This window comes from Bufo gargarizans, chromosome 4 (genome assembly GCF_014858855.1).
Source record: "Bufo gargarizans isolate SCDJY-AF-19 chromosome 4, ASM1485885v1, whole genome shotgun sequence".
NCBI classification, from domain to species: domain Eukaryota; kingdom Metazoa; phylum Chordata; class Amphibia; order Anura; family Bufonidae; genus Bufo; species Bufo gargarizans.
The window spans coordinates 158,558,603-158,574,013 of NC_058083.1; the positions used below are offsets into that span (position 1 = coordinate 158,558,603).

At 43.3% G+C, this 15,411-nt stretch overlaps 1 protein-coding gene across 1 annotated transcript in view; it reads right to left on the bottom strand.

Moving 5' to 3' along the window:
• Positions 1 to 15,411, bottom strand: part of PPM1L (protein phosphatase, Mg2+/Mn2+ dependent 1L) — a 275,912-nt gene that overhangs the window by 82,899 nt on the left and 177,602 nt on the right. The window contains exon 2 of the mRNA XM_044289619.1: positions 11,827 to 12,001. Coding sequence (XP_044145554.1) covers positions 11,827 to 12,001 — 175 coding nt within the window. The remainder of the gene's footprint in view (positions 1 to 11,826; positions 12,002 to 15,411) is intronic.

Sequence of the window (15,411 nt, forward strand, 5' to 3'; positions counted from 1 at the left end):
TGGAGACATGGCGCCTACATCTCACAGCTACATGATTGCTATGGGAGCTGAACTGGAGGAGGACATTGGAGCACAAGCAATGTGAAGCGAAATGGGTGGTTTTTCTACACAGGTGACAGGAGAGGAGGATCAGGAGCAGCCAGAGGAGCAAGAGGGAGATGAGAAAGACGAGGCAGATGACCCAGGCACACAGTGGCAGTATGCAGTGGAGATGGAGGCAGAGAGTCCCTCCCAGTCACTTGCACAAATGGCCCGCTGCATGTTCACTTAATTGGGTAGTGACAGCTAAATTGTCACCATTCGACATAGGGATGACTTCTGGCTCTTCACCTTGTTGGACCCTCGCTACCGGTCCAAAATGGGGGCCTTTTTCTTTACAACCGCTGAGAGGGAGGACAATCTGAACTACTATAGAGACATCCTATGTAGTCAGTTGGCCGCTGCCTATCTGCGCCATTGTCCATCCTCTCGCAGGTCTGACCGGGGGGCTCTGCGCTCTCGTTTCACTGCCACTGGGGTGGGGGTAGGAGCAGTACCACCTCCATCAGCAGCAGCTTGAGTCTAGAGTCGATGATGAGCAGCTTTCTTAACCCACCTGGAGCAGAACCTGAACCAGCAGGTGGTGGCATACTTGGACAGCATCCTGTCTAGAACATATAAAATACAATCAAATACGATAAAATTGTTAAAATATAAATACTAAAATATAGTCATCAATACAAATTAAATGTAAGTAAATGGATTCGGCTACGGCCGCAAATTTCCTTATATGATGGTAGCTTCAATACATGTCTTTGAAGATTACAATTCAATCCTATGATTAATTCCGATGCTGTTCAAAAAGTCACTTATATCTGTGTGTTTTAGCACTGAGTTGTGGCAATGCCGCAGAAAAAACGCTGCCCAGAAACAAGACTTCTACCGGAGTGGTTTTACTCACTATTTTAGATGATGCCGGTTTCCTTATCACTCGTGGCGTCCCACGTACAGTGAGAGTCTCTTATAGGCTGCGGCAGAAAAAGATGAAGTGTAGACTTGCGGGATCCTCGGTGATTGTAAATTGGCTGTATCGTCTCACAGGTCGCCTGGAAGTATATGCCCTCTGCGTTGTTTGTTCACAGTGTGCAGGGTTAACTTTCACCAGGAAATAAAGGACTCAGCATAAAGACGGATGTTCATTTTTTCTTTTCCATAAAGTACAACTTCACCGATCCCTTCTTTAAAGCGCTTGTTAGTCTTCAAATCTGTATATCATGGGATTCATTACCATACGCGTTTCGGAGGCTAAGGCTCCTTCTTCAGAAGGAGCCTTAGCCTCCGAAACGCGTATGGTAATGAATCCCATGATATACAGATTTGAAGACTAACAAGCGCTTTAAAGAAGGGATCGGTGAAGTTGTACTTTATGGAAAAGAAAAAATGAACATCCGTCTTTATGCTGAGTCCTTTATTTCCTGGTGAAAGTTAACCCTGCACACTGTGAACAAACAACGCAGAGGGCATATACTTCCAGGCGACCTGTGAGACGATACAGCCAATTTACAATCACCGAGGATCCCGCAAGTCTACACTTCATCTTTTTCTGCCGCAGCCTATAAGAGACTCTCACTGTACGTGGGACGCCACGAGTGATAAGGAAACCGGCATCATCTAAAATAGTGAGTAAAACCACTCCGGTAGAAGTCTTGTTTCTGGGCAGCGTTTTTTCTGCGGCATTGCCACAACTCAGTGCTAAAACACACAGATATAAGTGACTTTTTAAACAGCATCGGAATTAATCATAGGATTGAATTGTAATCTTCAAAGACATGTATTGAAGCTACCATCATATAAGGAAATTTGCGGCCGTAGCCGAATCCATTTACTTACATTTAATTTGTATTGATGACTATATTTTAGTATTTATATTTTAACAATTTTATCGTATTTGATTGTATTTTATATGTTCTAGACAGTATAAGTTATAATAAATATCCGTGTGACATCAAGTGGTGGTGTGCCCTACTATCTTTACCTCTTTTTGAAATTTTTCTAAAGGATTGGGTGAATCCTTTTTGTAGGTGCACCCTTTCATTGCCTGAGCAGTAGGTGAGCCCTCTCTAAGTACTTGAATTGGACAGCATCCTGCCACCCCACATCGAAGATCCGCTGGACTACTGGGCAGCCAAACTGAATTTGTGGCCGCAACTGGCCTAGTTTGCCCTGGAAAAGCTGTCCTGCCCTGCCAGTAGTGTGGCATCAGAGCGGGTGTTTAGTGCGGAGGGGGCGAGAGACTGACCTCTGTCAAGATGAATCAGGTGTGGATCAGCCAGGATTTACACCCACCAATGCCTGATGCATCATGTTAGATCATCCATGCTGCCTCACCCAAACCTTGACAAAAGAGACCGGTTTCTTCTGGCTACCTGCCTCAGCTACTATTCTGATGCTGCCATCTGCATGATGCCACATATCTGATGCCAAGTGCTCCTTCTTACACCCACCAACATCAGTGGGTACTGTTATTGCCACCCACATCCCCACTATGTCACGGGTCACTCTGTGGTCTCCTGATGCTGCTGCCAGCTCCACACTATGGCCCTCTGTGGCGTCCTCATGCTGCTGCCACCTCCACACTATGTCATCTTGCCAGTCTTTGGCCTCCTCATGCTGCTGCCACCTCCACACTGTTATTGTGCCACTCTTTGGTCTCTTCATGCTGCTGCCACCTCCACACTATGTCACCTTGCCACTCTGTGGTCTCCTCATGCTGCTGCTAACAAAACACTATGTCACTGGGTCACTCTTGGGACGTCTCATGCTGCTAACTTAACACTATGTCATTGGGCCACTCTGTGGTCTCCTTATGCTGCTGCTGCTGTGACCTCCCCACTATGTCACTGGGCCACTCTGTGGCCTCCTCATGCTGCTGCTAACTCAACACTATGTCACTGGGCCACTCTTGGGACGTCTCATGCTGCTAACTTAACACTGTCATTGGGCCACTCTGTGGTCTCCTCATGCTGCTTCTACCTCCATTGGGCCACTTTGTGGACTTCTTAAGCTGTTTTCCCACCCTCCCCACTCCATGAGTGGGCCACTATTTTGTCTTTTTGCCCTGGTTGACATAATCATTTATTTGACCCTTCTTCTGATCTGTCAGAAGGAAGGAAAAATGAGACACACAAAGGAGTCTGTGTAGCAGTTGTAAGGCCTGTATGGTCCCATCAGAATTGGCTTATGATTTGGTAGCCAAAAGCAGGAGTGGGTAGAAAACACAGAAGACATGCAAATATAGTTTTTTTTTTGGGCTTTAGCAATACTGATGGATTACTGACCAAATGCTGACCGAGTGAAGGCGGATGCTCAACAGACAGGATCCATTTTTTGGGAGGTTATTGTTCTGACGGATCAGGGGAAGGGCAAAAAAATCAGGGATATCAACACAAATTTACTGCTGACACCCTCTCCACTCTGTCAGGGGGTGCTCTACTTGTATAAGCGTTTTTCATAGAACAGGTTCTGTAGACATCTATGTGGAATCAGCTGACGACAGTGTAAAAGGAGTGCGCTCTTTCACCCTACAGTAGGATCTTGGGCCTCTGCATGGTTCTTTATACCTGGTGCTAACATCGACCTGTAAGGCTGAGTTGACACTTGAGTAACTTGGTCAATTTTAGCCCCATAACTGCCCAAATTAATGAAGGGTGCGGTGATTCTAAGAGCGATGCCTGTAATGTGCGTGTCATACTGACTCACAGTATTGTTTCACTACCACAGCAGACTCCCTATGATTGTTACTGCAAGGTAGTGTTCTACACCACTATACAGGCTCTCTGCAGCCAGGAAATATTTTTCTTTTAACGCGATTCTCCGCAAATAAATTTGGATCGAATGGAATCTTTTCTGAAAATACGGCGAACTGGCTGAATCAAATTTTTTCAAAATCCGCTCATCTCTAGTCCCAGCACAAGGTTTACATAAACTACACCCATTTTCATGCCAGGACAAGCCAACATTGCCAGGACTGTCTCTGAAAATTTGGAATAACCCTGGCAAATTCGGGGCTGTCAGCAACGATGAAAAAAGGTTGTTATGATGATGGCCATTCTTACTGCTTTTGTTCCCCCGAAAGACGGTAAACACCTATTTTCCATTTGTTTTCATGGGCGAATTTACAGTAGACACACTAGGCCTGTGCCTATAGGCATCCCGGGAGTGAGGGGCACATTATAAACAAAAAACTTTAATATAAATACACTGAACCAGGTAGTCATATGTAAACTGGGAGGAGCATTTACTGAGGTCTTTATGCCACAATAATGGCGTAAAAAGACACAAATTATGGCACATATACATAGGTAGACAGATGGCAAGAAAAGGAGTGGGGCTTAGTCGGAGGGGCAGGGCTTAGCACAGTCCACCAGATTCACTATGACTTACCATGTGTACCAGTTTTTCTCCGACTAAACCAGTGCCTCATGTCGGAAACCGGAAAGATTCCATTATAGTCAATGAGGTCTGTTGGTGCATGCCAGTATGCGGCTAAGCTGGATGCGGTGAAATCCGTCAGACTGTTCCTTTGCCGGAACAGCCTGTCGAATAGCCTAAGAGCAGGTGTGGAACTATCATAAAATGTGCAATATTTATTAAGAAGTGCATTTTAGCTATAATTTGTTATTTTTTTGGTGTAAATTATATAATAAATCTGTTAGGCTGGTGTCCCCACCCTCTTTTATGAAACTACACCCACTTGTGGGGCGTGTGCAGCATGAAATAAAAAGTCACAATTTTATGAACAAGTCAGACATTGGCCAAAATTGGCGATTTTTCTCACCACAAATAATTGAGGCCCCAAACCTGCATCGCCTGCAGAAGGATACATACATACCTGCTCCCGAGCCCTGTGCGCTGGCTCCTGTTCCTCCATCTTCAGGCTTATTTTTTTCCGGTCAGGTATGCACATGGTCTTGGGTGTGACTGGCTTCAACGGAGATGTGACCCCAAGTGACATACAACCACTGCAGCCAGTCATTGGCTGTGGCATGTAAGGGCAGAAGTTGACAGACGGGGTCCAGAAGTAGGAAGAAGATAGCCTGGGGCCACAGAGCCAGAAAAGAGCATCAGGGAGAAGGTAAGTATACATCTCTTCATACGGGTGAAACTAAAAAAATTAGAATCTCATGCAAAAGTCCATTTATTTCAGTAATGCAAATTAAAAACACTTGCATTAATGCAGCCTAAAATTTGAATTTTGTGAAAAGGTTAAATATTCTAGGCTCAAAGTGTCACACTCTAGTCAGCTAATCAATACCATACCCCCTGAGCAAAGGGTACCTCAAAATTGTGACTTTGGGGTTTCATAAGTTATGAGCCATAATCATCCAAATTATACCAAATAAAGGCTTGAAATATCTTGCTTTGCATGTAATGAGTCTATCTCATATGTCAGTTTCACCTTTTAAGTTGCATTACTGAAATAAATTAACTTTGCACAATATTCTAATTTTTAGAGTTTCACCTGTAGATACCACTGGGGGAGGGTTAAAAAAAATCCTGGGGTACCCTTTTAATGTTGATGCAGAAACTCAGTTCAGACATGAGAAGTCAGTGTGACATCTGGCATCTGAAATGATGTGTAAAGGGATGAATTTTCCCTAATAATCAGACATGGATAAGGAAAAAGCGATGGAATATTTACTGCTATTGATAGAGTTGGTCCCATTAGCCAGAGGAGGACATCTCAGAACAAAACAATAGAAGAAAGAGAAAGTAGGAGAGGCAAATGGAGAAGGGATGGGACGGTGCTAGTTTTGCCCGAAGAAAAGGATAAAACAAGAATGGGATGGAGAGAAGGAGTAGGTATATTTATGTCAAGCGGCTCAGACTTGAAGGACAAAGGGTCTGGTTAAAGAATAAATATGATATGGAGAAGAGTAGATGTTCCAGAATTGTTATTACATAGGGAGTGCATGTAGTTACTAAAACAGACATGTCAGGAGAGGAGACGGGTTCCTTTTAAGCAGTGACCCAAACATATTTGGGCCACTGCTATCAAAGAGCACAGGTCCGGTATCAGTGATGAAGCAGTTTTCTCTGTGAATAAGACAGATCCAAGTCTTCACCCTAATTTATATCCTACAAGATCAGAAGTTGAAAAGAAGGTGTTGTGTAGTCCAGTAGAGACTACAGTATGGAGGAACATATCTTATCATATTTATACAGTGGACAGGGTGGGTCCCCTAAGTGGCTTTCATCTGGATAAAGTAGGACAGCACAACAGATGTGTGTGAAGAGGCAGCTTAAGCCAGGCAAAAAATTACTTTAAAAAAAAAACTAATTTTTATATGTTCCTTTGCCTATGTGAACAATGTAATACTTTTCATCTCTACCAGTATGTAGTTAGCTGAGCTCCACAGTCATTTCGGTTCTGCCTTTAGAATTTCTACATTCTTTTAGAACGAGGGTGGCTACATCTCTGAAGAGGACCAGAAGCAGACATCACAGTAATCCTATCTCCATTCATCTAGCAAGTCTGTTCATCCCAGAACGCATAACTTACTAGTGTCTATCTATTTTATGTTGCTCTTGATTTCTATTAATCTCATTTGTCTGTTGTGACTCTGTACGTTTGTTGAATGTGGTATAGCATGCCTATGGGGATGTCTTCAATCTCCGAGCACTCGGCTACACTCTGCATCCAGACATTAAAAATGCAATATTCTTAAAATAAGAAAATCCAGAATAAAGCGGAGATTGTTGTTACGTGTTGATGCCTCTGTGGAATGGAACTTCACGAGTGAACTGCTGCCTCTAACTTCACTGGTTGCCATATAGTAACATTCAGTTCTTCGGCTAATGAGAAGCAACTTTCTGAAAATGGAAAACTGAAATCATATGTTTGCCCCATTTAAAGAACCACTCAAGTGCCAGTGGTTTTCTTTCTTTTCTTAACCAGCTTTGGTCGGACAAAATCAAGAAATAGCGTAAAGTTACTGAAACTTCTGCTCAAAAAATATTGTACCAATTATCAATAATTATAAACCCATACTCTAGAGGCCTTTTCACATTGGTCAATTATCGGGAACAAACGTTCATACAAACACTTATTCCTGATAACTGTCCAGTCTAAATGTGCAATTGATCATTACCAAGTGAAAGGGTCATTATGTGGTACCCAAAATATTAATTTCTGGGCAGCAGATCGTCCTGTGTAAACAGGGATCTTCTGCTCAAAACAATAAATCTCTATTGGGACAAGTGATCATGGTAGCGATTGCTCATCCTGATACGATGGGGATGATTGCTACATGTAAATGCAGCTCTCACCTCTGCTCACCAACAGGCAATTATTGCTAACGAATGGTTTGGCCTGGTCTGTCAGCCTGTGTAAAGGGACCTTAACCAACTGTAATGCTGACTATAATTGGTCAGACACTGCTAGTGGTTGTGCAGCATGCTGTTGGGTCATGTATGTACTCATGAACACTTAAAAACAGACAGGGGGTGTCAACAATTAGGGCTGTTTCACAGGAGAGGATGCCGTGCAGGTAATCCGCTGCGTGAAAGACAGCCAAGCCCCGTTCAGGATAGCAGAGACACGGAGCAGTAACATGATTGGTAATGCTCTTTGCCTCTCTGTGACCTTTTTACTACAAAATCACAGTGACAACTTTATCTCCCTGTGATTTTGTAGTAAAAAGATCACAGAGAGGCACGGAGCATTATCAATCATGTTAATGCTCCGTGTCTCTGCTGTCCTGAACGGGGCTAGGCTCTCTTTCACGCAGCGGATTACCTGTACGGCATCCGCTCGTGTATAAGAGCCCTTATTTTACAAATGTATTTAAGAAATGATACATATAAGGGTCCATTTACACGTCCGCAAGTGTTTTGCAGTCCGCAAATTGCGGATCCGCAAAACACGAACACCGGCGGACCGCACATACCAGGCACTTTAATAGAAATGTCTTTTCTTGTCCGTGTCTGCGGATAAGAATAGTACATGTTCTATTTTTGAACGGAAGTGCGGATGCGGAATGGAAGTGCGGATGCGGACAGCAAATTTGCGGAACAGATGCAGACCCATTCTTGCGGACGTGTGAATGGAGCCTTAGGTGTATTTCCAGTGATCCACCTCCATGTTTAAATTCAAGATTTTTTTCACTGCTTTACGATGTTTATTAGCTTCAATAACTTGAAGCCCTTTACTTCCTCCCTGCTGATGTTGAACTGTCTTCAAGTCTGTATCCCATGATGACTAACGTAAAAAATGAAAATCAGACATCATATAGTGCATGACAATCTCTTTCTAACAAAGCCTGAACCAGCCTGTACCTCACATGGATCCAGAGATCTCCCCATTCATTGCTCTGCTAGATTTATATCAAGCTGACATCTCATGGGGAGTGTCTTTTCTGCTGCAGCTAAGGGGGCGTGTCCATGCTCTCCCTATCACAGCACAGGAAGCAGTTGGGATGGAACTGAGCATGTGCGGTCATCTCCGGACAAAGAAGGGGAAAAAAAAAAAAACAGCAGGTGGCACTAAACAGATACATTTTATTGAATAACTCAGTGGCTATGATACATTTTTAATTACAAGCAATTATAAAAGTATTCAGATTCAGGTGCTGGTTTGAAAACTAGAATATTTTTCATGGGACAACTCCTTTAATAAAGTCCAGTGATTACAATAGTTTTGAGTGGGCCTTTTCTGCTGGTCAGGAGGTCTTCTGCGGGTTCTAATCATTGGAATGTACTAAAGGGGTTTGAGGAGAAAGAGGAATGGGAGAAGTAATATGTACTAGCAGTGACCAGTGACAGGGATACAGTTCCACTTTATCCGTGGCAGACGATTATAACAACTTCCGGTTAGTGAACGAGTGCAAACTCTGAACTTTGTAGGTAAAGGCTTCACAAATGTTCTGTACATAAGGATCTAGGAACACTGTGAAGTTAAAATGTTTCACTCTCATTTTCAGTGGTTTATTACTATGCAGTGAGATCTTCATGCTTATGCTTAGGCTACTTTCACACTAGCGTTCGGGCGGATCCGTTCTGAACGGATCCGCTCATAATAATGCAGACGGAGGCTCCGTTCAGAACGGATCCGTCTGCATTAAAATGGCAAAAAAAAAGCTAAGTGTGAAAATAGCCTCGGACGGATCCGTCCAGACTTTCAATGTAAAGTCAATGGGGGACGGATCCGCTTGAAGATTGAGCCACATTGTGGCATCTTCAAACGGATCCGTCCCCATTGACTTACATTGTAAGTCTGGACGGATCCGCACGCCTCCGCACGGCCAGGCGGACACCCGAACGCTGCAAGCAGCGTTCAGCTGTCCGCCTGTCCGTGCGGAGGCGAGCGGAGCGGAGGCTGAACGCCGCCAGACTGATGCAGTCTGAGCGGATCCGCTCCATTCAGACTGCATCAGGGCTGGACGGCTGCGTTCGGGTCCGCTCGTGAGCCCCTTCAAACGGAGCTCACGAGCGGACCGACGAACGCTAGTGTGAAAGTAGCCTTACTGTGGTATTGGGCAAATGATGTATAGCCACTGTTTTCCTATTGACATCACACTCAAGAATACTACCATAAAAAGAGTACTTCTTTATTTTGATGTAATTCACTTTTTATATACCATTACATAATGTATAATATCCGATGACAGCCTGTTCTACCAAAATCTACCGTATATGCAACTGTCAATAGTAGATGCAGCCACAGCCCCCAAGATCAGTGTTCTGGGGAAAAAACACGCTAAAGTATAATGGTGTTTGATGGTGGACATCTATTATAGTGATTAGAATGTAGTTGACAGCATTGGCAAAATTTTATTCAGCATACCAGTATCTGTACTGTATGTATGATGTGTGAAGACAACCGACTCTGCCACTTCAGGAGATGAACGGACATGCAGGGAACACCAGGATAGCGTTATTACAGAAGAGTCCAGCATCCATAAAAGAATATAGACTTTATTCAAAAGAATAAAAATCTATGACAGCATCAGGAGATACTGCTTATGCGTTTCAACCTTATACGGGTCTTAATCATAGCATCAACGCCAATTAAAAAGAGTGGACGCTCCAATCAGAAACATGGCTTCTTGCCATGTCATGTTTCATTGCATGTGTCACGATACTAAAATTTTGATTCGATTTCGATACCATAAAAAAGTATTGCGATACTCGACACCATTCAATACCACGCGGAAAAAATAAACCACCAAAAAAGCCATGCGCATTCCTCATTTTATGGAATGTCTGGCCCATAACAGTCCTATCCTATTTCTTGGTGGGAACAAGGTGACATAAATTGGCGAATTGCGCGGTTTTGATTTATTTTCTGTTACGGCGTTCATCACATAGGAAATGTTTTTTTTTTTATATATATATTAAGTTCACACTTTTTCAGGTGTGGCGATATGTAATATGTTTATATTTTTTTTGTTTATAAATTTTAAATGTAAGATTTGGAAAGGGGGTAATTTAAACTTTTAGTATATTGGTGTATTCTTTTTTTTACTTTTTTATTTACTACCTATTAGCACCCTTAGGGGCTAATAACCCTTGTCCTATTTACCCTAATAGATCTCTTCACACTATCCCTGCTGCCCTGTGCTTTGTGCACACAGCAGAAGGGAGCTTACCATGGCAGCCAGAGCTCCAGTAGCGTCCTAGCTGCCATGGTAACCGATCAGAGCCATGCGATTACATTGCTGGGGCTCCGATCGGAACTGCCAGTGCCACCAATGAAGAGGAGGGGAGGGGACCTGTGGCCACTGTGGCCAATTAATATAACAATAGTGGGGGGGTGGGCGCCTGTGGCCACTGAGCCACCAATGACTCTAATACTGGGGGGGTTGGGGCGCCACCAATGGTTATATTTATAATACTGGGGTGGGGGGGGAACTGTGCCACCAATGAATATGATTAACACATTAATTCAAGTGTAGGATACGCGTGCCGATGGCGGTATCACATACCCGGCCTCAATAACAGGGCATGCGATCTGCCGAACTGCAGCCATTAACCCCTCAGGTGCGACACTTGAATTAATGTGTTAATTACATTCATTGGTGGCGCAGTGGCCACAGTTCCCCCCCTCCTTCCCAGTGCTATCTCTTCATTGGTGGCAGCGGCAGCCGCGTCACAGTGGGGAGGGAGGCACAGACTACCTCCTTCTCCACTGTGCTGCTGAGAAGAACATGGCGCTGAGAGCGGTGCGTGCCATGTTCTCTAACTGATACTAGGCTATGATAGAGAACTGTATAAGGTTGAAACACGTAAGCAGTATCTCCTGTTCCAGTCATGGATTTTTATTATTTTGAATAAAGGCTTTTATGGACACTGGACTCTTCTTGCATTCACACTATATCTCTGTGACCTCCACTATTCTGTTGCTTTCTATATATATTTTATTTCGGTTATTACATACAAGTCATGTACAGATATGTCCTTCCTTACCATTCTTCTTGACTGCCCTGATATGTGTGTCATAAAATGGCCAGCTTTTCAAAACAACATGGTTACGTGATATTGTGTCACAAGATGCCTATCCTATATGTTTGGCCACCAAGTGGTTGTGTAGCACGTTGCTGGCTGTCAGGGGTTTTGCTAGCATGTTATGATATTGTATTGAAATTGTTTAATGAGAAATTGGAATTTTAACCACATTAGAGCTAATGTACGGGTGGACACATCTGCATACTTTATTATGCAAAATAGTTCTTCCATTATGTGACTGTCATTAACCCTCACCTAATGTATTGGTCCAAAAATGTACCTATCAGATTTATTAGATGTTTTAGAGACCAGTGGAAATAGTTCGGGAAGAATAGCACATACCTGCTTCATCGTAGGACCCTGAAAGCTTCTCCAGCAGTACACGGTCGATTGCTAGAATTTGCTGCTCCAAAATTGTCTGGTAGGAAAGTACGCTGTTCTCTTTATCCCTTTCAAAGTCCTGCAGATGTTGCTTTAGCACCTCGGGCAGATGAGTTTTCACATATTCCGCTGCTGACTGCACAACAAATAAACAAAGCAATCATTTGTCTAATCCGAGAACTCTTTAGCTTTTCCAAATGTGTTTTTCAAAACATTTTCAAAAAAGCCTCTAGCAAGAAGAACACCAAAATCTCATCACTCTGGGTAAATAACAAAGTTTTCATCAAGAAACTAGGGAATCATCACTTTATTATGATGCACAATGCAAAATGTATTAAACATACCTATGTCCTTTGAGGATCCAGCTATGCTGCATATGAACAACCTTCTGATCCAGAAATAATTGTTTTTAAAACCTTCCTCCACTATTATAGTCTATGGTGTCTTGTGACAGACATTACAAATTTATATATTCATAATTGCAGTACACACATATCACCAGGCATATCCCAATTCTCTAGTAACTGCTAAATGGATGATTTAAATAAAAAAATAAAAAAATATGTGACATCATAAACTCACAGGACATCATTAGATGCTTTACTTGACTATGCACCTGGAAAACAGATGGCACTGTATTGTAGGGAGCCGATAGCTGCATATAATCTTTCATAACGCCCTTATCTCACCTTAGCCATCACTCGTCAGATACTTAACTTTATGCTTCTCTTTGTACAGAGGCAAGATCATCATTCACTTGTAGGCTCATTTCTGCCAAGTGTGCATGTGTTTGGAATGGGGAGAAAGCAGTAAATCACTTATCTCCACAAAAACAAATGGATTAGGTACTCTTAAGTCCAACCTTTATGTCCCCAGAGTCAGTAAGTCACCCTACATATTAGATGGTCAGCCAGTCCCGTCAAAATTGGAAGGTGCAGTTGATGCTACTCTAATGTGCAGGACCAGTTTAGGGTACTTTCACACTAGCGACAAGGAACTCCGGCAGGCTGTTCCGGCGGGTGAACAGCCTGTCGGATCCGTGCTGCTGCTAGTGAATGCGTGCCCCCAGACCACCGCTTCGGCCCCATTGACTATAATGGGGGCGGGCTGGAGTTCCGGCCGCCTCTTGGCATGTTTGCCATGCTGCCGCCGGAACTCCGGCCTGCCCCATTATAGTCAATAAAGCCAGAGCGGTAGTCCAGGGGCAAGCAAGCACTAGCGGCAGCACGGATCCGACAGGCTGTTCACCCGCCAGAACAGCCTGCCGGAGTTCCTTGCCACTAGTGTGAAACTAGCCTTAAAGGGGTATTCCCATCTTCACTTTTTATACTTACCCTTGTTGAGCGCAACGTTCACTTCCTGGATTCTTCTCCCGGCCGGGACGCGCTTGCGCAGAAGACTTTCTCCTGGCCGGGCCGTGCAATGTCCTGAACGCATACGTCGCCGCCCATGCGCCATGGTGACTTGTTCCTGGCCTGTATAGTACAGAGCTGGCATGCAAGTTCGCGGTTCTGTACTATACTGGCCAGGAAGGAGTCATCATGGCGCATGCGCGGCGTTGTGCGCGTTCAGGACATTGCGCGGACCGGCCGGGAGAAAATCTTCAGTCTTCTGCTCAAGCGTGGCCCGGCGGGATTCGACAGGAGAGGTGGCCGTAACCATGGGAGACGAAAGACAGGTAAGGTAAGGAGGAGACTTATTTTCTCAAAAAGGGTGGGAATTATCCCTCCTTATCTGTTTTGTGAGCTCCAAGCTAAAAACAAAACACAGTGGGAAGTAAGGGAAAGGACGTCATAGCAGTACAGTACTGGCAGAAGAGAGATGCCCTGCTTCTGAATGAAATGCATCTAGCTGTGCAACTGAAACAGGGAATAATATGGTTGAAAAAAACATTAGGCAAGCCCAAACATAACTGCTGCTTCACATTTACATTAATATAGTTTGTAAGGCTGAAAAATGACATACGTCCATCCAGTTCAGCCTGTTATCCTGCAAGTTGATCAACAGGAAGGCAAAAACCCAGTGAGGTAGAAGCCAATTTTCCTAATTTTAGGGGGGAAAATAATTTCCAACTCCAATCAGGCAATCAGAATAACTGCCTGGATCAACAATCCATCTTTAGTAACTATTCCCTGTAATATTATTACACTCTAGAGTCCAGAAATACATCCAGGCCCTCTTGAACTCTTAGTGAATTCACCATCACCACCTCCTCAGGCAGAGAGTTCCATAGTTTCACTGCTCTTACCATAAAGAATCCTCTTCTATGTTTGTGCAGAAACCTACTTTCCTCCAGACGCAGAGGATGTCCCCTCGTCACAGTCATAGTCCTGGAGATAAATAGATGATGGGAGAGATCTCTGTACTGACCCCTCATATATGTATACATAGGTATTAGATCTCCCCTCAGTCGTCTTTTTTGTAAACTGAATGTCCCTAATTTTCAACTTCTTTCTGGGATCTGTAGTCCACCCATTCCAGTTATTACTTTAGTTACCCTCCTCTGAACCCTCTCCAGCTCTGTTATGTCTGCCTTGTTTACAGGAGCCCAGAACTGTACACAGTACTCCATGTGTGGAAACAATAGACAAATTTTCAGACTCCAGCACTCACTTTTTCTTGAAGTTTCAAGTTCTCCGGCTTTATTATCAAACGTGCACAGATAATACAAGGTTCGATTCTCATAGGTGTAGGCTGTTGACGCGTTTCGAAAGTTCTTATTCGTAACAGTAGAGGTACTCCATGTGTGGTCTGACTAGTGATCTGTAAAGTGGCAGGACTATGTTCTCATCACGGGCATCTATGCCCCTTTTGATGCAACCCATTTTCTTACCGGCCTTGGCAGCAGCTGCCTGAAACTGGTTTCTACAGCTTAGTTTACTGTCCACTAAAATTTCTAAGTCCTTTTCAATGTCAGTGTTACCCCGTGTTTTACCATTTAGTATGTACTGGTGACTTGCATTATTCCTTCCCATGTGCATAACCTTACATTTGTCAATGTTAAACCTCATCTGCCACTTCTCTGCCCAAGCCTCAAATTTATCCAGATCCATTTGTAGCAGTATTAGCAGTATACTATTCTTTTTTGTGCTGATTACGTTACATAGTTTAGTGTCATCTGCGAAAATTTATATTTTACTATGCAAGCCTTCTACAAGATCATTAATAAATATATTGAAGAGAATATTATCAGTTATCATTGTACAAAAAAGCACAGCAATTATGTAAACTTTTTTTGAAACTCAGGTACGCTTTAAGGCCAATCAGAGCCTTTACTCTAATTTATCTCCTAAAGGTTAGAAGTTTGGAGCTATACGGTTCAGCAAAGACATCAGTAAGAGAGGACATAGCCATTAACATATCCTAATTCCTAAAAGTTTCAATAGAAATCAACTCCATGAAAAGTAAGTTTAGACATGGGATGTTTAGCTGACATACATACTCTGAACATTGTTTTGTGCCTCTAGAGTAATCAAACATAAGTTTGCTGTTTCAATTCTAGTTTATTCCAACATACAGTTCATAACTGGTTTCATCCTATGTTGC